At 47.8% G+C, this 22,812-nt stretch overlaps 5 protein-coding genes across 6 annotated transcripts in view; 1 reads left to right on the top strand and 4 right to left on the bottom strand.

Moving 5' to 3' along the window:
* Nucleotides 1-3,493: 3,493 nt before the first annotated feature.
* Nucleotides 3,494-5,558, top strand: LOC131259481 (sal-like protein 1). Its single transcript, XM_058260983.1, has 2 exons — nucleotides 3,494-3,739; nucleotides 4,260-5,558. Exons 1-2 carry the CDS (start codon nucleotides 3,494-3,496, stop codon nucleotides 5,517-5,519), a joined length of 1,506 nt encoding a protein of 501 aa, XP_058116966.1. The 3' UTR covers nucleotides 5,520-5,558.
* Nucleotides 5,559-7,403: 1,845 nt separating this feature from the next.
* Nucleotides 7,404-8,958, bottom strand: LOC131271637 (G protein-activated inward rectifier potassium channel 3-like). Its single transcript, XM_058273131.1, has 4 exons — nucleotides 8,774-8,958; nucleotides 8,431-8,708; nucleotides 7,597-8,367; nucleotides 7,404-7,537 (listed from the first exon to the last, which is right to left on the bottom strand). Exons 1-4 carry the CDS (start codon nucleotides 8,956-8,958, stop codon nucleotides 7,404-7,406), a joined length of 1,368 nt encoding a protein of 455 aa, XP_058129114.1.
* Nucleotides 8,959-9,492: 534 nt separating this feature from the next.
* Nucleotides 9,493-12,749, bottom strand: LOC131261080 (G protein-activated inward rectifier potassium channel 3-like). The gene is made up of 4 exons (XM_058262983.1): nucleotides 12,571-12,749; nucleotides 11,226-11,500; nucleotides 10,375-11,160; nucleotides 9,493-10,041 (listed from the first exon to the last, which is right to left on the bottom strand). The coding sequence occupies exons 1-4, from the start codon at nucleotides 12,747-12,749 to the stop codon at nucleotides 9,689-9,691; spliced, it is 1,593 nt and encodes a 530-aa protein (XP_058118966.1). The 3' UTR covers nucleotides 9,493-9,688.
* Nucleotides 12,750-14,131: 1,382 nt separating this feature from the next.
* Nucleotides 14,132-19,790, bottom strand: LOC131260662 (G protein-activated inward rectifier potassium channel 3-like). Its single transcript, XM_058262450.1, has 4 exons — nucleotides 19,610-19,790; nucleotides 15,932-16,206; nucleotides 15,074-15,856; nucleotides 14,132-14,642 (listed from the first exon to the last, which is right to left on the bottom strand). The coding sequence occupies exons 1-4, from the start codon at nucleotides 19,741-19,743 to the stop codon at nucleotides 14,389-14,391; spliced, it is 1,446 nt and encodes a 481-aa protein (XP_058118433.1). The 5' UTR covers nucleotides 19,744-19,790; the 3' UTR covers nucleotides 14,132-14,388.
* Nucleotides 19,791-19,896: 106 nt separating this feature from the next.
* LOC131259052 (G protein-activated inward rectifier potassium channel 3-like) overlaps nucleotides 19,897-22,812 on the bottom strand; it is a 56,581-nt gene continuing 53,665 nt past the window's right edge. For both annotated transcript variants that reach the window (XM_058260465.1, XM_058260466.1), the window contains exon 10: nucleotides 19,897-20,471. The gene's annotated coding sequence lies outside the window, so the exon portion shown is untranslated. The remainder of the gene's footprint in view (nucleotides 20,472-22,812) is intronic.

Genomic DNA, 22,812 nt, shown 5'->3' with positions numbered 1-22,812 from the left:
TGAAACCAGGCGCCTTTGATGTTAAATCATACTTATAATCAATTTATTTAGCTTTTCGGTAAATTATTTTAAAAATCTTTGTGGCGGAATGTACAATATTATTTTGCCATATTAAACCACCTTAAATCTGTTTGCATACAAAATAAAAATACCATACCAAAGTAAGTTTCCAGTAGGAAAGATTAATTCAAACATTCTGCGATTGAAAGTAAAGTACGTAATTATGAAGCATCTAGTGATTTACACATTCAAACTCACCTTGACGGGGCACTTTGCATAAATGCTTCTTTAGACAACGCGTTCATCATGCGAGATCCTCATAACCATTTACCCACCCACATTTACTCTCACACACGCATTATGCTCGGAAAACACGCATCGAAGGGCTTTTCGGTAATCATGCATTCCATTCCATGCTCGACGGCTGATGACACCCCCGGGCGCACCGAAAAGCGCTCCAATTTTCCACGAACACGGTTTCACTCCACTAAACTGGCGCCGGGAAAAACTGGCCCTCCCTCCCTGGTTCATTATTTGCCCACCCTGGATCATTATTATTCATACATTTGACCGAAACACTCCGAAAAGGCCCCAAAGGGGGACGGAGGCTTATGCTGCCCAGTGCCGCTCCATTTAGCCAGCGATCGCCGATGAAATGTTCCGAAATGCCGAAACGAGAAACAATGTAAATTAACTAATTGAATTACATTCACCAGCACTTGCTTTTATTATGTTGGTTTTGGGTTGAAGTTAGTAGTCACTTCTTATTTGTCTTGATTGAATTGATTAGTTTAATTTAAACGGCAAATGTTTCACAAATCACCAAATCATTTTTAATTTTGATTATAATAAGTTTCCCTGCATGTCAAACAACTTACACTTGCCAACATTTGTTCCAAAAGGTGCCACTTAAACAAAAATCACTCATTCGCTTTGCGACTGTTTTGCAAATTCCTTAACTCCATTTCAACTCACAATTTCAATAAAAAATATCCATCTTGGCTCCAGACACCCATTTCCCAAGGTGATAGACATCGCCGTCGGTCAAAGTGATGCCACCGATAACACACAATTCCGGTGACAATTATGCAGAGGGAGAAGGAACTTTTTCATATAATTGTCGTGAGAGTGAGTAAGCAATCACCATCCAAAATCAACTTCATCTTCTTGTGGACGAAAATGAGGAAAGCTTTCTCGCGCATTTTGCCTGTCTGCCATTTTATTTTAATATTTTTCGCAAAAGGCGTGCGGAGAGCGAAGAGGTTGCCAAATTAAATTACATTCACGCGCAGTCACAGCGTCAGAAAACACTTTATTTTTACATAAACATTAAGGCAATTGACTCAGCGAGTGACGATTTTCTTGCTTTAACTGGTTTGTTAAACCTCTGCTTTCAAAGCTTCTCTCCTCAGAAAAGCGATTTTTTAAGTCCCATTCCCAATCAAAGATGAGCACTGCTCGTAGGTTTGGATAGGTTGGTGATTATATCGAGTGAGATTTTTGCGGATAATCGTTTCGACCAACATCTTCTTTTGCGAGGAACCGGATCTTCGAGGGGGCTTTAGGCCTTCCAAGTCATCCAACGTTCGTTAGTAACTCGAAGTAAAACTTTTGCTTAATTTGCGTGTTTTGGCTGAAAGAAGTTGCAGAGTTGATCATGCCTTTATCACAACACTCTTGCTCTTATCGTGCGATGCACTCATGGTGATTCCGAACTACAAAATGCAAATGCGTTTCCCTGCTGTTTGGCGAACTTGCTGCCAACCTCAAAATCGTCCATTTCATCGACCGGTTCAACGCACTGGACGCCCGGCCGGTTTTTGGTTGGGGCAACCGAAAACCCGCCCGTGACAGTAATGACCAGTAAACATTACCTTTTTATTCCCGCCCGTCAAAATTAATCTCGGGATCAGCAGCGGCGAACGAAAACCCGGCCGATGAATCCGCCGAAAGTGGCCAGTCCGAAGCTCCGGATTGCAGTTTCGATCTGCGACCAGATGCGTTGTGGCGAGCCCAAAAGGCGCATTTCTGCTGCATCCACACGATCGAGTCATCAATGTGCGATCGTCAAACTCATTAAGCTGTGAGTGTGCGGAAAAACAAAAAAACCTCCCCAAACGAAATGGGGATGTCATTCAAAGCTTAACGAAGTGACAAGATCAGCGGACGTGTTGATGGTTTCGATTGGATGCACATTGCGCACATTGCTATGCACCAAGGGACCATGCCAGGGAGGTATTGGTGAAGGGGGAGAGGGTGATGGGGAAGCTCGAGCTGATCCCTCCAAAAAGTTCAACTAACCCATTCTGGTGGGCTCGGCTCGGGACAACAACATTTTGCCATGATCGCATCAATTCTGGGGCATCGATAAAGAGAAGTAAGTGGTTAAATTAGTGGACAGTCGTTCTTGTGTGTGTGTTTTTATGTGTGTGTATGTAGTTCGAATTTTAAATTTTTGTTTCTCATGTTTTGTTGCAAATGATCGTACCGTTGTTCGCCACAAAGTTGCTTGATTATTTTTCATTGAAACTTTAAGAATTGGAATCTTGCACCTTTCATAATTATTTCTTATGGTTAAATCAATATCCTTCCCTATATAAACTTTATAGAATCTCACAATAATTAGTTGTTATAATTGAATGACTTTTTTACCATCATTGGTCGAACACATGCTGGTTTTTAGAAACGTAACACATCTAACACATGTCCTCATTGGTAATCTAACCAAAACCATACCGGGAACAGTGGCTCTTGGCTTCCCTTTATGGAATTCCCGTCGAAGACGAACATCAAGATGTCAGTTGACGAATTTAAAGATAGCCCAAGTGCCAACGCAGCGAAACGGCCCAGCCGGGACCTAACCATACCGTTTATCATTTGAATGCCATTCGAGTGGACGTTAACCATCCTCCAGGGCTTTGCTTCGGTGCTACCGTAATTACTTGCCTTGTTTCACGTACGCAATGGCTACTCAAGATGGCCGTGCGGTCGGTACGTTTCAATGAAAGTAATCATTGTTTTACGATCAATAATTGCTCCTCACGTGTGCCCCTCCTTGAGATGCGGCGAGGAGAGATGATCGTCTCGAAGCCCGGCAGAAATGGAAAAAGGGTGGAAAAAGTTTACGTTTACAATCAAATTGTTAAATACTAATAAACAACAATAAACACCATGAAGAGGACGGCTAGATGACATCTAACAAATGATGTGTAAATTATCACCGTCTAAAACATTTATTACGCCAACTAACGACGAGTGTCCACCATGTGCCGATGTGCTTGAGTGCCGTTAGGTGTCTTGTTAGTTTTCTCTTCTTTTATTTTGCATCCCTTCTCAACGATGGTGTCCGGTTAGAAACACTTTTCCTCTTCAGTTAGCCTACGTTAGGACCCAACCAAGCCACCGGCGAACAAATGGGTAATGTTTCATGGCAATACTAATCTCATCTCGTCTTTCTTCGGCAGCTTCTTCCATCCCACCCGCCCGCGTGAAAATGTTAACGGATCCGAAAACGAGGTCCGCGCTCGGGCTGATGACCAGCGGAGAAAATGCCATCAAGCGGGAACTTATCGATCCACTCGATCCTACCGGCGGAGGTGGCGGCGGTGGAGGGAACCACCCAGCGGCACTAGACGATCGACTTCTGGCGGGATCGTTCGGAGTATCCCGGAGTGGAGCTGCACTTCCTTATCCACTTCAGCCTGCGCCAAGCAAACAACCCCTGCAAGGATTCGATCAGGTAAGCTGAGCTACGTTAGTCTGAGAGAGCGATCTTTACGATCATGCACGCCCGAAACGGTAGCACAGTTTGTTGGAGGTTAGGTCCAAGCCGGGTGTTCACACCTTGCCCGATCGAGTCAAATTGTTGCGTGACGTTCCGAGTTGCCGTGTTTTACGACGTACTTTCTTCGACAATTGCACTTCTTGGACTCCGGGCGTAGGTGTCGTACCCGTTTCCACTGGGCTGACCTCAATGTCGAAGATGCCACCGAAGGAGACCAGGGTGTTCCCAGGGACGTAAAATGGATGTGATTTACCGATGCTTCCCCTAAGAGTGATGATGTTGTAAAACATGATATACGAAGCGATCGCTAGAAAACAATCAGAAGGTTGCGACCTTCCATATTTTACATCTCGTTGAGGACACTTCGTTCGGCGTCTTCTTGAGCCTCGGAGTGTTATTGTTTTGTACCCAGTCGCATACAACTCTTGACCAACACTTCTCTCTAACCTTTAACAATCTCTTCATCGCTTCTCAGATTTGGGGACCTTCACGGACGGATGGGATGAACCAACGACAGCACTCCTCCGTCATTGGAATGACGCCCTACTGGCCAACGTACGACAGTCTTCCGCAGCCGGCAGCTTCCACGACCGCCGCAGACCCTCCTCCGGCAGCGAACTCGGCCGATGGTCAGATCTACACCCTCACTGTGTTACACGAATCGCCGGAGCATGGAATTGTCTGGTCGAACGACACGAATGCACTCGAGTCGCCCGTTCCACTTGCGCCCGACATCAGCGACCCAAGTGCCACGTACGAATCGACGGTAGACTGCTTTAACTTCGATAGCACCAACTACGATCTGGCCGATTACTACGCCGCCAAGCCACAAGTACAAATACCCCATCTCCAGCAGCAGCAGCAGCAGCAACAGACCAACGTCTCGCTGATAGGATCCTCCCCGACGGGACATCTCCCTCAGCAGCAGCAACAGCAACATCAGCCCGCATCGGCCATCAGTCTACACGGTACGGTCGAAGGTCTCCTGAACGAGATACAACTGACGAGCTTTGGAGAACGGGGTCCTCTCGTCGGTCTGCAGACCGCAACACCGGGTCACAATTTGTACAACGAACCCTCGTCTTATCTGTACGACACCTTCGCCGTACCCGATAGTTCCTCAACCTCGAGCCATCATCAGCCCATGGTGCCGTCGGTCCCCCTCTCGACGACGACCGAGCCGACGACCTCCTGCCAGCTAGATCTGGACCATAGCAAGCTGGACACCAACAACAACAGTTGTCCGCTCGGCGTGCAGCCTCCTCCGGATCAGAGTACCCCCAGTTCGAGCAGCAGTAGCAGCAGTTCCAGCTCCAGCTCCAGTTCTAGCAGCAGTTCCAGCAACGGAGACTCAGCGAACGCCGGTGGCGGTGCTGGACAGAAGCGGGGCCGCTCGCTGCACTACTGCTCAATCTGCTCGAAGGCGTTCAAGGACAAGTACTCGGTCAACGTGCACGTCCGGGTGCATACGGGCGAGAAGCCGTTCTCGTGCTATCTCTGCGGCAAGAGCTTCCGCCAGAAGGCGCACCTCGAGAAGCACTACCAGACGCACCTGCACCAGAAGAACCTCACCAAGCGGCCCAAGCCGGTCAAGGTGAAGCAGGAGACAGCGCTACAGCCGCCTCATCAACCACAACCACCACCACCACCAACGCCACAGCAGTTGGAACAGCTTCAGTTGGATTCTGCCACCGAGCTTATGCTGAATCAGGTGAAAGTGATAGGTAACTGCTGAACTCCTAGGAGTCCTAGGAGTATAGCTTCCGGGTTGTAACCGTGCAACCGTGTTAGACAATTTTGAGACTAGCTTTAAGCCAGAAAGTGTAGGAAGGTGCGTGTGTTCATGTACAGAAACGAACGGCAAGCGAGGAGTAGAAAGCATCAAAAGGAACGAGAAAAACGAGAAAACAGAACTAACAAACAGCGAGATTATACGTAAATGTTTCCATTATTTATTGCCGTCGAGAAAAAAAAAGGATAAAACAACTGAAACCCAAACAGAAATATACCTTTCATTGCACAATGCCGAACTCCGACACTCCTTCCGAAAGTCCTTAAGGGCAGGCATCCGATGTACGCGCATTATCACTCAATTTCTCAATCGATTCTAGAGATGCAAATTAACAACCACATCCCCCGCAGCCATTGGAGTAGCTTTGACGGGCAAGAATCCTTCTCAGAGGCCGACCTGAATTGCCGACGGCTCGGAATCCACAGACGTGCGCATGACCACGTGTGTTTGTGCGTGTGTTTGTAGCTGTGACTCTGTTGTATTTATGTAGTTATCTATAATTGATGGTGCAGATGATTACAGATGTGAATCGATGGAATTGCTGCGATCTGTTCTGCGATTTCTTCTGCAAGCTGATCATTAAATATTGCTTCCATGCGCCCTTTGTGATTGCTGTCTGGCATATCAAGAAACCGTTTGTCGCTTTTGGAATGCTCCGGGAACGCCGACTTACAATGTCATGGCCGTGACCCCTCTCCGACATCACGATTTCCCACCACCTTTGTATTACCTTAAATCATAAAAGCCTTCCGACTGACTCTCTTCCTGTGAGTCCTGCGATCGGAGGATCGACCTCCTAACTACCAACTAAACGTTTAATAACACACCTTTGTAACATCCCGGTTACCCGGTTTCTAAGCAAATGCATCCATCCTTGACGATTTCGGAACGCCGACCGTAGACACACTCGACAATGTAGTCGTTTTCCCCTACCCCTTAGACGGTATAATTCTTGAGGATAATCGTTTATTGCCTCATACAATCATCCAAATGATATTTAATCAGTCCGCCCCGAGCATCCTCCCCTTGGGTGATCGATTATGAGCATCGATATTACTCTTTCGGTTACTTCTTCGCCCCGAGACAACGTTTGTTTATATTTCTACTTATCTCTCATATAATAGCATATGTATGTTAAATCATAAAATGCAATTCGCATTTCTTCCGTGCCCAAACCTCTGTTCATTTACAACTGACTTCTTTTGTCCTCAGTAGTGTTGGCAGAATCGCGATTCGGAAAACACGTAGGTACAGTAACCTCGATTGGTATTTTCTGCTGAAATAACAAATTTGTTAATAACTTTTTGATTCATTCAATGAATGCACTTCTTTTCCTGATATTTAATAAATCATGATTAATTTTAACTTTTTCGATTCACGGAATACCAGTCAACGATCAGAGGTTATTTTTCGAAAAACCAATAAGATCCTCCTATTTAAACATTTATGTTTCATCTTTGACACAAAATTCGCAAATTCGCAAAATTCGCAAAATGCTCGAAATTCGTCTTGATTTCATTTAAACCTTTACAAATTTTAATTCCGCAAGCATAGAACTGTTCAACGGACACATTAAACGGAGGCCTGTGATTGGTCGACCCGAACCGGTCTAAATAACCGGTTCATAACCGGTTCTCCGAAACGGTTCTTCAAGGTCATAAAAGGTCATAAATCGTAAATCACCGGGGTCTGTTCGAGCGAACCGGTTATGCCGTAAATAGTCCTGGCGCCATCTGGTGGCCTCACTAGCGTCATCTGGTGGCCTCCCCCGCCTAAAGGTATGCAACACACTACATCCATTGGTTAGCATGGACACTTTCATCGAGCTTACAATTCGGTCGATGAACGAGACCGTCGTCGATCAAACATCGGGAAAAGGAAATGCGGATTAACACGTTCGTTTTCCATCCCCATCTGGGAAAGTCTCAACTCGACGCCCATCAGTGGATCACAGGATCGTCCTACGAATGAAAACGGGCTAATTTAATAGTTACACCTATTTTCTTCCACCCCTTCATACCTTTCAGTGGCAGTTTGTAGCATTCCTTCAACTGCTTCGCCGACATTCGTGGTGTCGTTTGGGCGACCGTTTCGTTAAACTTTGAGAAATCGATGTCGTAGCTTTGAATATCTGCGTTGTACATCAGCACCTGCTCGAATCGCTGTCCCCAGAGGATTTCGGTATTAACGTAGCTTGTCCGCGCCTGGGTCGTCTGTCCGGTCGACTCTACAGTGCCCTCCAGCACCACCACAATCTCGAACCGCTCCAGCAGTATGTCTTCGGCCGAGTAACCGTACAGTGGGGACTTCTCGTCGATCCGGTGCACCACAATCTGCGGCCAGATAAAGAACACATCCGACGAACAGTCGTCCGAGCTTAGTTCCAGCTCGGTTCGGTACTGCGGCATCGATTCTCCTTCGGCCGAAACTTTACCCCGGATCAGTTGGGCACGAATGTTTGCACCGATGATGTGACTTTTGCGCATGTCGCCGATGCGAAACATAAGGCACAGCTCACCATCTCTCATGGATATGACGGCGTTCCTCGAAAAGAGTAGTGTCTGTGCTCGCCTTTTCGAACGGGCCATTTTGGCGAACACTATTCCGGCGAGGAACGCTTGCACCATAACGCCATGGACGGATTGGAGGCTCATGACGAAGACCGCCTCCGGACACTCTTCCTCCATCGCCCGCGACCCGTATCCGATCGTGTGCTGGGTTTCCAGTGAGAACAGGAAGCAGGACGTGAACGAGTAGATGTTGGAAATACACGGTGTCCAATTGTGCTCGGCTGTTGTAAATGAAGAGAAGAATTAATTTCTACGCAATACACACTACAACCAAGGCAACTCACCTTGAACGGGAGGCAGATGACCCTCCTCGAAGTCACCATGACTGTAAGAGATCAACCAGTACAGTGCACCGAACAGCAGCCAAGAGCCTACAAATCCCAACGCAAACACCAGCAACGTCCAGCGCCATTGAGCGTCGACGAGTGTTGTGAAAATGTCCTGCAAGAACCGTATCTGCTGATGGGGAACCTTCGTCGCACTCACATTGCAGTAGCCGTTTTTAAAGATTGCCCGTTTTCGAGGCTTTTTGTAACCCGCACGGTTCAAATAAGAAGCTGGCCTATGGTCCGTACAAACTTTCTATTAGAACACACGCATATTTTAAGTCGAAACACAAAAACATACCTTCTTCCAGATGATCGTGGTGAGTCGAACCGAAACGGTGACTTGGCGGAACCGCTCGAATCCGGTGTGAAAACAATCGGTGACCTCGAATCTATCCCGTTTCTCAGGGGTTGATCCTCCCTCGCGAACACTGCTCCCGATTCAACATCTTCCGGCGGCAGAAGAAGCTTCGGTAGATCGCGCATCGTTCCAAACTGCACACAATCAGCATCCGAAGCGGACTAACCGTACTTACAAACGACCAGACACTGAGCGATCTAACGCGTTCCGTTCGCGTCAGTGAAACCCCATCAAACCACGTGCATGGATTAACGTTGTTTGCTGAAGATTCAACTACTCAAGGTGCGAGATAAAAGATCACCCAGAACACATTCCACGATCCAACGGAGGTAGATTGAAACGTGAGAGATAGAAACACTTTCAACTACGAGAGAAGTAATGTACATCTACTAGATATTTTAGCATTTTTTTAACGAAGCAGGTTGTCACCAATATAAACCGAATAATTTCTCTGTTCTTGGTACATATCAATCCGACCAGGAGATAGCTTTCCTGCGATAAGCAATTCAAACTGCCATATAACTTAGCGGATTAACGCTTTTTCGTTGAGAAAGGCTACCACCACAAAGAGGAAACAATTTTCGTCATTCAAAATTTAGAAGCGTTCTAATAGTGATGTTGCTTTGCATAAATTTAGATATGTTTTATTAGCTCTCTGTTTTCTAAAGTTTTCTACAAGCAGCTTTTATCGCGGGATTATAATATTATTAACTTGCAAACTCTACTGAGCCATTCGTTGGTAAGTACATAGTAAAAGTCATCGTTTAAACATACACATTCACTTTTCAATCAAAAACTACCAGATCTTTGCAACTCGCTGGCAACATACTTTTCCCGAACTACACAACCCTACGATCAACCTCCGGAATACTTTTCATTAACATTCACCACCGTTGCACTTTTCACAATCGGATCATCATCTGAGACTCTTCGCGCTCGGGTTGCATCTTCGGCGGGCGAAACCTTTAACCGTGGATTCGGTGGATGATCGAACAGGTTCCACAGATTGTTCTGCAGCGCGACATACGACTTTTTCCGCCTCGGAACGCCCTGTATCGTGAGGTACCGGGTGGGATACAAATGGTCCGGCCCATTGCCAGCCGTTTCGTCCGCCAGATTGTACTGGCTGAGCGTGTTCATCAGTGTGCTGTAGTGGTGCTGCCAGCGGCGTTCGAGCTGCGTCTTCGTCGACACGGTGTCGGCATTATCTGGACAGGAAATGGGGATTTAAGTTAGAATGCAGTCCGGAAATCGATTGGATAGGACTCTCTCTCTCGCTCGCTCGCTTTTTTCTTGTGGTACAACGGTGGATGTTTTATTCTGCTCCATGGTCCGACTACTTGTACATTTGGACGGATGCGATGGATGGTGACGGACGGGACGGAATGGACACGAATGCGAACACAAACCACCAGCTCTACCAAAACCTCCCTATGGCGAGGAGGAAACGGTGAGTGTTTTCTCTAAAATGTTGATGTTGCGCATGAGTAGCTATTTACAGCGTTACAGTGAGACGCAATCGTTGGTGAGGCAGGCCTTACCCGTTGGCGGACGGTAGTCGTCCTGCGCCCGATAGAACTCCGCCAGCTCTCGGGCCGAACAGAGCGGCGTGTCGACTTGCAGGGTGGAATCGAATTTACTATAATTAATTTCGTATCCTTGCTGTTCCTTGTTGTAGCAAACGACGGGCTCAAACCGGTGGCCCCACAGGATCTCCGTGTTGACGTAGCTCGAGCGGGCCTGAGTCGATTGCCCGGTCGATTCGACCGTTCCCTCGAGAATGACGACAATCTCGAACCGCTCGCGAAGCATATCCGACGCGGACAAGTTGTACAGCGCCGAGTCCTTATCGATCCGATGCACCACAATCTGTGGCCAGATGAAGAACAGCTCCGACGAGCTACCGTCCGAGCCCACGTCTAGCTCGTGCTGGTACTGCGCCATCATTTCACCCTCGCGCGTCGTTTTCGTTCTTATCAGCTGCGCCCGGACCGACGCACCGATGATATGACTCTTGCGCATATCGCCGACCCGGAACATTAGGCACAGCTCACCGTCCCGCTGGCACACTACGGCATTCTTGGAGAACAGAAGCGTCTGGCTGCGTTGCTTTGGCCGAGTCATTTTAGCGAACACAATCCCCACCATGAACGCTTGGATCATGAGGCCGTAGATCGACTGGAAGCACATCACAAATATGGCCTCCGGACACTCCTCCGTTGTCGTGCGCACACCGTACCCGATCGTGTGCTGCGTTTCGATCGAGAACAGAAACGCCGAAGTGAACGAGTAGATGTTGTACACGCACGGTATCCAACCGATCTCAGCTGAAAAGCAAAGAAAAACAGATGCCATCAAACACGTGGTACGTGCAGTCGTTGATTATACATACACTGGTTATCGGGCAGGTGAAGCTCCTCAAGGTCACCGTGAGTGTAGGAAATCAACCACCAGATGACGCCGAAAAACAGCCACGAGCCGATAAAGCTGAACGCAAACACCAGCAACGTCCATCGCCACTGGGCATCGACGAGCGTCGTGAAGATGTCCTGAAGAAATCGCAGATGTTGCCTCGGTGGTCTCGATAGCACCACGTTGCAGTCGCCATTCTTCAGGATGGCCCTTTTCCGGTACTTTCGATTCACGCCCGGCCGAAGTACTCGATTTCTGAAAGCAAACCACGTGGCAAATTAGCAAAACCTACTCGCCCAAAAGGAAGGTGCTAAAATGGGGTTCGATTGGGAGGAAAGTACGTGCTAGAGTTGCGCCTCGAATCCATCGGCATACTCTCGGACGCCATGCCACAAGACAGCCACCGAACCGATCTACGACACACTGTCTCTTGTTGAGAAACCGAAAGACGAACTGAATCCGGGAGTTGCCCTGCGGTTGGTATCGAAACAACCCAATGTGAGTAATCGATAACAACGCCGTGCGCGATAAGATACCAGTGTGTGGTTTTGTTAAATTTCAAACGAAACACACACCGTCTAAGGGAAATTTCTTCACCATCAGTCACGGTCTACGGTAGGACACGTTGTTGTTGACGTCTGCCACATGTGGACCCTCCTGAGTCATTATTTATCATTATCGAATAGCCGATAATTGCACAGCACTGTAGATTACGATTTGGCAAACTCTGACGACTGCAGGTCACAGTAAGTATCCATTATTCAGAGACCAGGAACTAATCCGTTTAGCAAGTAATCGTTCCTCGCCGATTCAAACAAACGGGGACAACACCGGGTCTAATTTCTTGGACTGCAGACAATTATGGACGGTCCTATCTTTCCGATGGTGCATTCTTATCTTCTAAAAAAAAACCGCTTCCCGATGATAACCCGGAGGGGCGTTGTTTGTGGTCATCGTTTCGCTCTTCCAACCGACCACCGACGAACCCCGATAAACGATTAATCAACCATCAACTAACACTACCAAGTTGGAGCCAGTGCCGTGTTTACCATTCCCATTGAGCCTCAAGTGAAGAGTGCTGCCAATCGGCACATTTCTTATCACCTCGCCGGTTGAATGGAGCACGGTTAAGGTGCAAATATGGATGAGCGTGTTTCCGAAGGTAAGCGTTCTGTTTCGTTAACAAACTGGGTTGGCCAGATGTTTGCCGAGCAAATTAGAACGTTCGCGATCGGGTATCTACCCGATTAACCGCTCAACGCCGGAGGGCGAACCGAACCTAGAATTAACCAAGCCACGTGATGCACAGATGGTTCAGAACTCACTTCGGTGTGTAGCACACAAGTGGAGTGTTCGGGGTCACTGGAGTGATCGGCGAAGGATATCCGTACTGGTCACCGTATCCTCCCGGAGAATGCGGCTCGAATGGTCCCAACTTTAGCATGGGACGCTCCAAACGGTCAGTCCCATCCAGTTGCTGCTGCTGATCACTGTCGTAGTTCATTGTTCTGCCGAGTTCGTTGAGTGGCCGTTGTCCTTCCGGTAGAATTTCGTAATTATCGCAAGAAATGTTCCGATTAGATTCGTTTCGTAAAACAGTTCGCTTCACTATAAACCATTTCTCGTATCCCCCACAATGCGTCTGAGATCCGAAACACCGACCATCGACCGAACCGACTGAGAGCGGTGTTAGCGTGGCCACCCGATGTGCGATACTGAACGCTGACGATCGCCAAAGACCGCGACAACACCACCATCAATCGCAGCCGCGAGCTACGGTTCCCATTGTTACCGGATGATTTACGTTTCGCACGTTGTCCATCGGGGTGGATACTGTATGGTGGGGCGGGACGGAGGAAGGCATTGGAAACTGTAATGGGTTTCGTGTCAGGGCATAAGTTTGTCTCTTTCGTCCATCCGGCTCTCCTGGATCATGGAGTGGGTCGGTGTATCGCTACAGATTCTGCCATTCCACAAGAGCCATCGGTCGTTTCGCCCTGTCGAGTGCCGGAGTGATCCGGTAGCACACTTGACGACGGCCCACTTTTACCTATCTCTTGCATCACCGCTCCCCGGGAATCGGAAACAATCTTTCGGAGTTGTCCCGAGGATGTCAATAAGAGACGATTGACAACCCGCACATCGCACATCCATCGATCAAAAAGTATCTTCCTGAGAGAGGTCCATATGCTAATTTCCACCGACAACGTCAGTTTACTTAATGGCTCCATTTCCAAAGTGCCTCACATTGTCCACCGATCGAAGCCGATAATGATCCGGGTCAATATCTGACCGTAAAGTGAGTTTACTTAAGCTTATCTCCAAGGCCTTGCAGAGCCCGTATACAAAAGAACAACCTACCCTTTGGATTATCCTAGCGACAAACGGACCTCTATCAGAACGAATTCAGTGCAATGATTGATGGATGATGTTATCGTGTCCATTACGCCTCGCACATTATCGCCCCTTCGGTGTCCCTCATTTGACAACCTGAACCTACGAGAACCCAATTGATTGCAAACCGGTTTTGATTTTCAAATTTGTAGGTCCAATTAGAAAATTTGTTAATATACGAATCAAATCGGGCCACTAACACCCGCAACGGAAGCTATAATTGGACGCTTTGGAATGAACTCTAATTAAACCACATTTTAAGTGAAATCATCGTTTTAGAGAATCAATCATATTGACGTGAGAATATTGACGAATAACTCGCAGAACATCTGGCACGAGTGGATACGTACGTGTTCCTATGGTGATTGATTGAGTCATTGCGGTCGGAAACACGGCTACTATGACGTCATGCTACCTTTTCGGACCCTCAGTCAATACGATAAAATTATTACAGCTTCAAATACGATTATGCTTCATGGTGTTTTTACTCGGGAATGTTTTTATTAGTGGTCCGTACTCTCCTTGGGAGTTGGTTTCAATACAGGAGTTGGTGAAGAAAGCACCAAGAGAGTACCGATCTAGTATATTATCATAAATAGCAGCAATATAGACGGGGGGGAAAGATTCGCGGGTAAAATGTAACACGATCGTTGAGTAAAACTAACTTATCTAAATAACAAGCCTGGTTGATGGTAACTAATCGAATGTGTGCCCGGACTAGAGGCTTCGACCCTGGCGGACGGTCGACGCTATGGACTCCCGATGCGCTGGTTTGAGGTGTTCGGTGAGGGCTGGTTGAAGAGATTACGCAAATTACTTTCCAACTGGTGGTAGGATCGGGGTCGTCTCGGGACGCCCTGTATCGTTAGGTAGCGCGGTTGAACCGCCAACGACGACCGCTCGTCCTCCAGATTGATCGAACTGAGCGTTCGGATGGTGTTGGTGTAGTGTTGGTCCCATCGCTTTTCGAACATCGACCTCGAGGAGCCAGTTTCGAACCGATCTGTAAAGTGGCGATAACGAAATCGGCTTAGAGCAACCATCCATCTCTACGGCAATATTCTACGCAGTTTAACATTAATGACAACTTACATTATGTATGCTACAGATCCTAGCATTAATGAGATGGTGTAAAGGCCATGAGATTCGTTTAATGCATGATCAGCCCAGAACGGACAAAGCAGAAGAAGTGGTGGTGACGGTGGTGGATGAAATAAAAACGGGTTCATCTACGGGGACAAGCGCTAACTAAACACTGACCGACTGTACTGTACAGCACACAACATACGCAACACGATACAAACGACAACAAGCTCTACGCTGACGATTGAAGATGCTGATCTTCGGCTACAAATAGAAGTACAACAAACACCACCAAATCGATCAGTCTCTACGTTCACCGCAACGCCCAGTTAGCCAGCCCAGTCGCCCTACCTTGGCTGCGATAATCGTCCTGATACTTGTAGAACTCGGCCAGCTCGCGAGCCGAGCAAAGCGGCGTATCGACGGAGTGCGTCTCGTTAAACTTGCTGTAATTGATTTCGTACACTTGGTTTTCCTTGTTGTAGAACACGATCGGCTCGAAACGGTGGCCCCACAGGATCTCGGTGTTGACGTAACTCGAGCGAGCCTGTGTCGACTGTCCGGTCGACTCAACCGTACCCTCCAGGATGACGACAATCTCGAACCGATCTTGCAGCAGATCCGACGCACACATATTGTAGAACGGAGATTCAGTGTTGATTTTGTGCATCACAATCTGCGGCCAGATGAAGAACAGATCGGAACCACAGTGGTCCGCGCCAACCTCCAGCTCGTGCTGATACTGGGCCATCACCTCACCCTCCCGGGAGAGTTTCGTGCGGATCAGCTGGGCTCGAATGTTCGCCCCAATGATGTGACTCTTGCGCATGTCACCGACGCGGAACATTAGGCACAGTTCACCGTCCCGCTGACAGATGACCGCGTTTTTGGAGAAGAGAAGCGTCTGCGTACGGTGCTTTGGTCGTGTCATCTTTGCGAACACGAAACCAACCATGAACGCCTGCATCATTACGCCGTAGATCGACTGGAAGCACATGATGAAGATGGCCTCGGGGCACTCTTCCGTAGTCGTTCGGTAACCATATCCGATGGTGGTTTGTGTCTCGATCGAGAACAGGAAAGCGGACGTATATGATTCGATGTTGAACACACACGGTTTCCAACCGGACTCCTCTAAAGAAAAACGGAAATGGAAAATCAATATCATCACCATACCACAGAATCAAACCATTGCATTGCAAGGCCTACCTTGATTCTTTGGCAAATGCATCTCCTCCAAATCGCCATGAGTGAATGCTATGAGCCACCAAATGGCTCCAAAGAACAGCCACGAGCCGATAAAGCTGAATGCGAACACCAGCAACGTCCAGCGCCACTGGGCATCGACGAGCGTCGTGAAGATGTCCTGCAAGAATCGCAGCCGCTGCCGGGACACCTTGGAGAGTACAATGTTACAGTCGCCGTTCTTCAGAATGGCTCGTCGTCGATACTTTCTTGTCGTTCCTGGACGCAATGCTCGGCTCCTATGAAACGAGGCAAAGTAAGAAAAAGTCATCAGTAAAGAGTACTTCATGCCTATCCGTAGTTCTTGATGGGCTCTGGAAGGAATCGGTTGCATCACACTCCTCAAAGGCTCGTGTAAACTGATACACGTGGGGTATAAAGTGGTTTCTTACTATCATTTTCTTTGCAATATAAGAAACCTCAAAGCCTCGAGTGTGGTCAACAACGACGACATTTGTTATTTTCCGGTCCTATTGCACTTTAGCCTCATTAATAATAGCACCGAGACGAGATTATAAAGTTTAATATTTTGCTTTCTTTTCATAGCAAAAGCAGAAAGGAAAATGAAGTCGTCCGGTAGGTTGCGTTATGCAAACATTGGCATTTGAACTGCATCATAATTCACAACGCAAATGCACCCCCTCACCAGAATGGCCGGAATGCTGTACAGAGTTCTCTTCCAACAGGTGACCTGATTGAAAAACACCACGGTGAAGTAAATCCGATCCTAAGATTCGATACAGCTTATGTAGAACGTCAAGCCACTACTACACGAGATACGGCGGCACCGTACCGTTTGGGAAAACTTTGTGCACCGCTCGCTGCTGTGAGCCAATCCTACGCCTGTCCACTCGGTAGATACTGGATTAATTTAAAATTCTAATCAACTTCCAACGGGACAGATCTTGTATATCGTCGGTATCACTGTCACTGTACAACTAGACACACACACACCTCTTGCTACCAACGGACGGGGACTGTGGACAGTAGATGATCGGAGTGGTAGGAGTAACGGGTGTCCTCGGTGGATCCTTGCCATCGATCAGGATCGGGGGGATGATCTTGTCGAACGGTCCCAGCGGAAGGAGTTTCGCATCGTCACGGGCCTCCGGTGATTCCGCATCCACCGGCACGGTAAAGTTCTTACGCTGTCCAAAGCTCATTCTCCAGCGGTGTCCCTTTTCCGGCGAATTTTCTAGAGGCACTCTTTATCGACTTTTGTTTTCTAGCTACGCTACGGGTTCACTTTCGTTCGTCCAACACTTTACACAAGTCTTTTACAAGGTGAAGGCGCAGCAGCGGGGTGATGCAGAAGGCATTTCTTACTTCGACTACGACCAGCAGCAGCAGCAAACCTTCGGCCCCCCCCTTCGTACAGGAACCGCGAAAACCTTTTGCGCAACGACCCGAGGAAGCAGAGACAACGCTCCGCGAATCGATTTAATCGCACCCAGCGTGCGTACAAGACTAATCTAGCATCGGGTGCCGTTCGACCGCGACACCGAGCCGCGAAACCGCGAAATCGACCACTAACGTATGATCGATTTCCTGCCCTACCACCACCACCACCCTCTCCCGACACCCCGTGTCTTGGTACGTGATACTCGATCGGACACTATTACTATCAGCGAGCGTGGAGGTTCATCGTCATCGGGCGTTGGGACGGTTCTCGTAGGTCTTCGTCACTGTTCCACTGGATCGTCTTCCTAACGATGCTTTTCATCAACAGTGACGTTGCCTACCGGTTTGTGGTGAGCCAGAATTAGCATCAATGCGTCTTCTTTTTATTGCTGATAGGCCGCAAAATAATGCAAAGAGCTGAGTGGAAGAAATTCAAATCAAATTTACACACAGATGTGTGATGCCGCCGGTGTAACATTGATATGAAACGGTGGCTTTTTTTAATTTTCTAATAGACCCTGACATAAACAAACTTTTCTGTTTCGTCCCAAATGACACAGCTGACTCATGTCCCGCAAGGAACAACGCTAGCCATTCTTATCGATGGAGATAGAGATAGGGCAGACCTCTAACGGACGACTTTCGTAAAGACCGACCTTTCTTGGGTCCATCCTATCAGTCGGTGGCCCACCACGTATCATCGTGCATCAATCGACCCGCGCCCGGGCTTATCGCCGAACGATCTACCGCACATAACCTGCAATAACGTGTGCAATGGTATCCTCGGCCCGCCTCGCGGATCTGTAATCCACCTCCTCCCATCGCCAGAACACCGATTAGTGGAGCCGTCAACACGTGAGACACGGTCGGAGACAGCCGGTGCCGTACTTGACGACGACACTAGCGGTTCACCCTGTCGGCCGCCGTCGTCGTGCTAACAGCTTCAATTGAGCCCCGGGCCATAAAGTTCCGTCAATAGACGACGTTGTTGTGAGGTTTTCGCGTTTCGTATGAATTTATTTACCTCCGTCCTCGGAAGAAATGCCTACCTTAGGGAAGCAATGGCCAACGGTGGCGGAAGTTGGGCTTCTCCACATAGAGTATCATCTTTTTTTTCACACTATTATGGAATCCATCGTTCACCCCCATTGGGCTATTTTATTGCTTCAAATCGAATGTGATAATATGACCCCTGTTTGAGGCTTCATTTACCATCGTTTTCACACATTTGTTTATGGTGCGCGTGTTATGCTCGTCTAGTATAGTGATAAAAAGGCCATAAAAATTACCGAAAGTGCGAACTAATATTTTCGATGTTTCGTGGTAAATACTGGTTGTTGACAAAGCTCGTTTCCGAGTGTTCTTTTCGAAAGGAAAATGAACGAGTTCTAGGAAATAGGAAAATACTTTGGGGGTCCCCAACAAATCTTAAATTTGTAGTATTAATTATACCCCAAGAGCACATCATACTTCAAAATCATCACAAGAATTTTATCCCACAAACGAAAACAACTTCAAAAATATCTTTTGATATCTGGAATGGATTGTTTTGCTCCAATGGAATTCTTTGCACCCGATTCCAATGAACTTCATCTTCATCGACAGATATTTGACAATAATAAATGCAAATATTTTCTGTTCCCGTCAATCAATAATGGAAAAATACGAAACATGCATGTCGACGATGATAGCCTCTCCGTATTTACAGTACCAATTCATCCAGCTATATATAGGCCATGTTAATACAGCATTCCATCGGTATCACAAGAAACAGATAAATTGTAATCGTTTTCTTTTAAGTTTTAATTCATTATCAGCGTTGAATTTGATCATCAGATGATCATCTATCCCAATTTTCTAATGATACTCCTATCAGCTGTCTATTCGCTACAACCGAAAACCGCTTTACTCTCGCCTACACTAGATTAACAGTCGAACCATGATAAGCGCTTGCGTCCCATGGGGAACCATTCCATCGGCTCGGAACGTGGCCGAATAACGTGGGCATTGTTTTCATTTCAGCTCGCAAGCCGCGATAGGGCAGAAAGATTTGCAATCCGATCCGAAGGTCCCGCGATGCTGCATCCGTCCAACAAAGTGTAAACAATAACAACTGGAAACCAGCGGAATGGCTTATCAAACCCCGTACGAAGCCAGTGCTAGACGCTTTGGCGGCCATCCACCAGCCACCGTTTGGAGGAACTTATCAACTTGCATGGGCGATTCAGTCGATTTACTCACCTTACACTTTCCTGCCGGCTGAAGGCACTTCCGTGCGTCGAAATACGTGCCAGACTCGGCACAACGGTCAACGGAAGGTTGCTGATGACGCTGTCCAGAGAGTCGGGTTCCTCCTCGATCACTCCCGGTCGCATGAAGATCCGGTTGAGCGGCTTTTTCTCGTCCACGGCTTGACGATCCGCCATCGCTGCTGGTCGGCTGCTCCTAGGGACACTTTCTAAAGGACACGCCCCACACGCACAATGATGAAAAACGCTCAAATTATATTCCACTGTTTTAAAAACGGATTGATCTTGATTGCCTCTTTATTCGTTTCCATTAGAATTTACGGCACGAGTTAGGCTAGCGTTGCCAAAAAGCCAAAATTACTACGACTTTACATTCATCACGATCGATTGCACCAGGAATTAGTTACCGCACACAACATCCTAAGGGTACACGATCCTCAAACCGGACTGATCCTATAACATTCCCTAGCGCCAACTCTGCCGCTTCGCCGTTCAGTTACTTAAGATAAAACGCACTGGAAATAAGTTGAAGATAAAATAATAAAGAAACTCTCGCCGACGCTGGTACCGCCCCCCTTTTCCGGGACCGTCGAATGATAAAAAAATGGAACAGAACTAATGCAACAAGCAGAAGACTACTGGTAGGTTTAAAATATTGCTCCACAACTCAGCTGATCACTTCACATCGGACCACTCGCCGCTCCTGAGGACGATCTATACGATATACGATGTGCATTTGTGTGCTATTCTAGAACGATCGAGCCGTGCTGTGCTGGTCCTTCGTTGTCGCCGGATCGCTCACTTCAACTTTGGCATCAGATTCGCAGCATCTAAATGAACGACGATCGCACGCACTACGGGGAGGGATGGGTGGGGTAGAGTAATTTTCAAATTAATTAAATTCAATTAACATCCTCCTCTTGTTACGCAATGCAACACGGAACGTACAACTACACTAAAACGGCACACGCAGGGATAAATTGCTTGAGTCTGAGCCACTTAAACAGAAGCCACGCAAACCCCAGGAACGTCTTCCTCGCCACTCAGCTTGAAGGATACTTAAATGTAAACCTTTTGGCTAGAACACTTTCTTCGCAAATCAAGATCATCCTCCAAGAGACAACCCTTGACCGTAAACCGAAAACCTAGTACCTGCGATCGCACCAAACGCTAACCGACAACTACCGCTCCTGGGTTGGCCGATTTGGTCGGTTCCACTAGTGCACGCATCAAACTGACGAACCATACTAAATATGTGTCCCCCCCGTCCTGTCCCGATAGCACACGCCCGCTAAAACACGGAGCACGCCAACATGAAGACATCAAGTAGCGCGCTGCTGATCGGATGGCCTGAGCTGAGGTAGAGGAAAGATCAACTAATTTAGACCAGAGTCAATTGTTGTCACCAAGCTGCGAGATATTCGGACTGCACGAGAAAGAGAGATGGACAGAGGGGTCCCACCGGCCACAACAGACCCTTTCGGCGAACGACTCGTTTTATCCCGCCGTGACCGACCGGGGATCAATCCAGCGAACTGTGAAGTTAGCACATGTCCGGTCCGGTTCGAGGCGAGAAAATAGATCGTTCATTTCACGCGCAAAGTGTCACGCTGGCGCTCCACCACAATCGACCGAGAAAGATTAGCCAACCGAGGTAGGCTTTGGTCAGCTCCGGGCAGCTTCCCTCTGCCTTCTTTGTGAGGCGTGATTTAATTGAATCGCTATCAATGAACACCCGGACAGCAACTATGACCGCAGAATCATAACGTCAATTTGACATCACGACCCCCGGGCCCCCGGGTTGATAGACCCACCGAGAACACAAGACGAGGCACCTTAGACCGGGCCAACGCAACCTTCCACCCCGACGAAGGCAAATGTCAATCGAATTGTCTAGTTTAATCCACTTGTCGGTTCTGCTCCGTGCGATGGGTGTTTATGGACCCAATCTAAATGCTGGTGCGGACGATGCGCCTGGCCACTAACCCAGACCAATGTCAGTCAGCCACTACTAGTTTTGCATACCGTTTTCTCCATGCCACGCCATCAAGAACGAAAGAGTCGACGGAGGACAGCGTTTTACCCTAGACCTTCAACGATGATTGAATAATATGACCGACTTCCGCAGACCGCACGGAGTCTGACGCGAATGTTGTGTGCGACCAAAAGGTAGTGGTATCAAGTGACCCATATTAGTGCACCATATAGCACGTTCTGTGGTACAACCGGAGAAATGACCGTTGCGTGGTGATTTGACCGATCGCACCGGTTTTCACTCTAAACAAATGAGATCTGATTTGTTATGATGCGTCCAATCACGGGAAGTGACTACACGATCCAGCGCAGTGCACACCGACCGATGGCGCGTGGTTATCAGCTTACTCACGCTATCGACATTAATATTTATACAATTAACTCTCGGTGCATCGACAATGCGCACCCCCACGACGCGCCATATTTCTACCTACACGTGAATCGATCCCGACGAACGCCACTGGTATTATTCCAATTTTTTCTTACATCATAACACACCCGCGAAGCGTATCGCCGCAATAAATTTCCTTCATTCTAGACAAACCACCAGACCCCCTACACCCGCCGACCCATGTGGGATCGGAATAGCTAATCTGTCATATGGTACACGTGCCAGCAATGTATGGTGAGTTTTAATTCTTCTTTTTTTCGGTGCTCCTATCAGCCGCTCGAGTGAAGCTACCGGAAACACCTTGATCTTGCCTTGTGTAGCAATTTATTCCCGAGCGGATAAAACCGCCAGGATGTGGCGTACCCTTTCTTTTTTCTCCTCCACGAGTTCCGTCTTAACATAACGCTTTGCCAATTGCTCGGAAGATTTATTGCGCTTTCCTGATACCGGTTCCGCCCCGATGTGTGTTCTGTATTCTATGCGCTAGACCACCGCTCTCAATTACCCAGTTCCTGAACCCCCACCTGAACTCTATGCAAATATGCGTCTCATATAGCTCTCCCTTTATCCACTAGTTACCTTCCCCCTCGGCCGGTTGAAACAGACGTTTCTTTCAATTGTTTCACCAGTTCGGGGCTCAACGCATGGGCTGGCATTGCTTCTGAATTTGGAAGTACTTCCGACGATCGACACTAATGAGTGCAGTTCTGTGTCTGCCGGTCGTTGATTTTACTAGCAGAGTGTTTCGCTCTCATTAGTGGTTTTATTTA

The sequence above is a fragment of the Anopheles coustani genome, chromosome 3 (genome assembly GCF_943734705.1).
Source record: "Anopheles coustani chromosome 3, idAnoCousDA_361_x.2, whole genome shotgun sequence".
NCBI lineage: Eukaryota > Metazoa > Arthropoda > Insecta > Diptera > Culicidae > Anopheles > Anopheles coustani.
Note: the sequence above shows the minus strand (reverse complement) of the source record. Positions and strands in the feature narration are given on the sequence as shown.

Bases quoted from the DNA above. Each gene is read 5' to 3' on its own strand.
- LOC131261080 (XM_058262983.1), bottom strand. From the start codon at position 12,749: ATGAACTACGACAGTGATCAGCAGCAGCAACTGGATGGGACTGACCGT. The intron at 11,501-12,570 runs GTGAGTTCTGAA...GTTTGCTTTCAG, and splicing joins CTTGTGTGCTACACACCGAA to AAATCGAGTACTTCGGCCGG. The intron at 10,042-10,374 runs GTAAGGCCTGCC...TTTCCTGTCCAG, and splicing joins CGACTACCGTCCGCCAACGG to ATAATGCCGACACCGTGTCG.
- LOC131259481 (XM_058260983.1), top strand. From the start codon at position 3,494: ATGTTAACGGATCCGAAAACGAGGTCCGCGCTCGGGCTGATGACCAGC. The intron at 3,740-4,259 runs GTAAGCTGAGCT...ATCGCTTCTCAG, and splicing joins CCCTGCAAGGATTCGATCAG to ATTTGGGGACCTTCACGGAC.
- LOC131260662 (XM_058262450.1), bottom strand. From the start codon at position 19,743: ATGCGACCGGGAGTGATCGAGGAGGAACCCGACTCTCTGGACAGCGTC. The intron at 15,857-15,931 runs GTAGGCCTTGCA...GTTTTTCTTTAG, and splicing joins GCATTTGCCAAAGAATCAAG to AGGAGTCCGGTTGGAAACCG. The intron at 14,643-15,073 runs GTAGGGCGACTG...GCCACTTTACAG, and splicing joins GGACGATTATCGCAGCCAAG to ATCGGTTCGAAACTGGCTCC.
- LOC131271637 (XM_058273131.1), bottom strand. From the start codon at position 8,958: ATGCGCGATCTACCGAAGCTTCTTCTGCCGCCGGAAGATGTTGAATCG. The intron at 8,709-8,773 runs GTATGTTTTTGT...TACGGACCATAG, and splicing joins CCACGATCATCTGGAAGAAG to GCCAGCTTCTTATTTGAACC. The intron at 7,538-7,596 runs GTATGAAGGGGT...TTTCATTCGTAG, and splicing joins CTACAAACTGCCACTGAAAG to GACGATCCTGTGATCCACTG.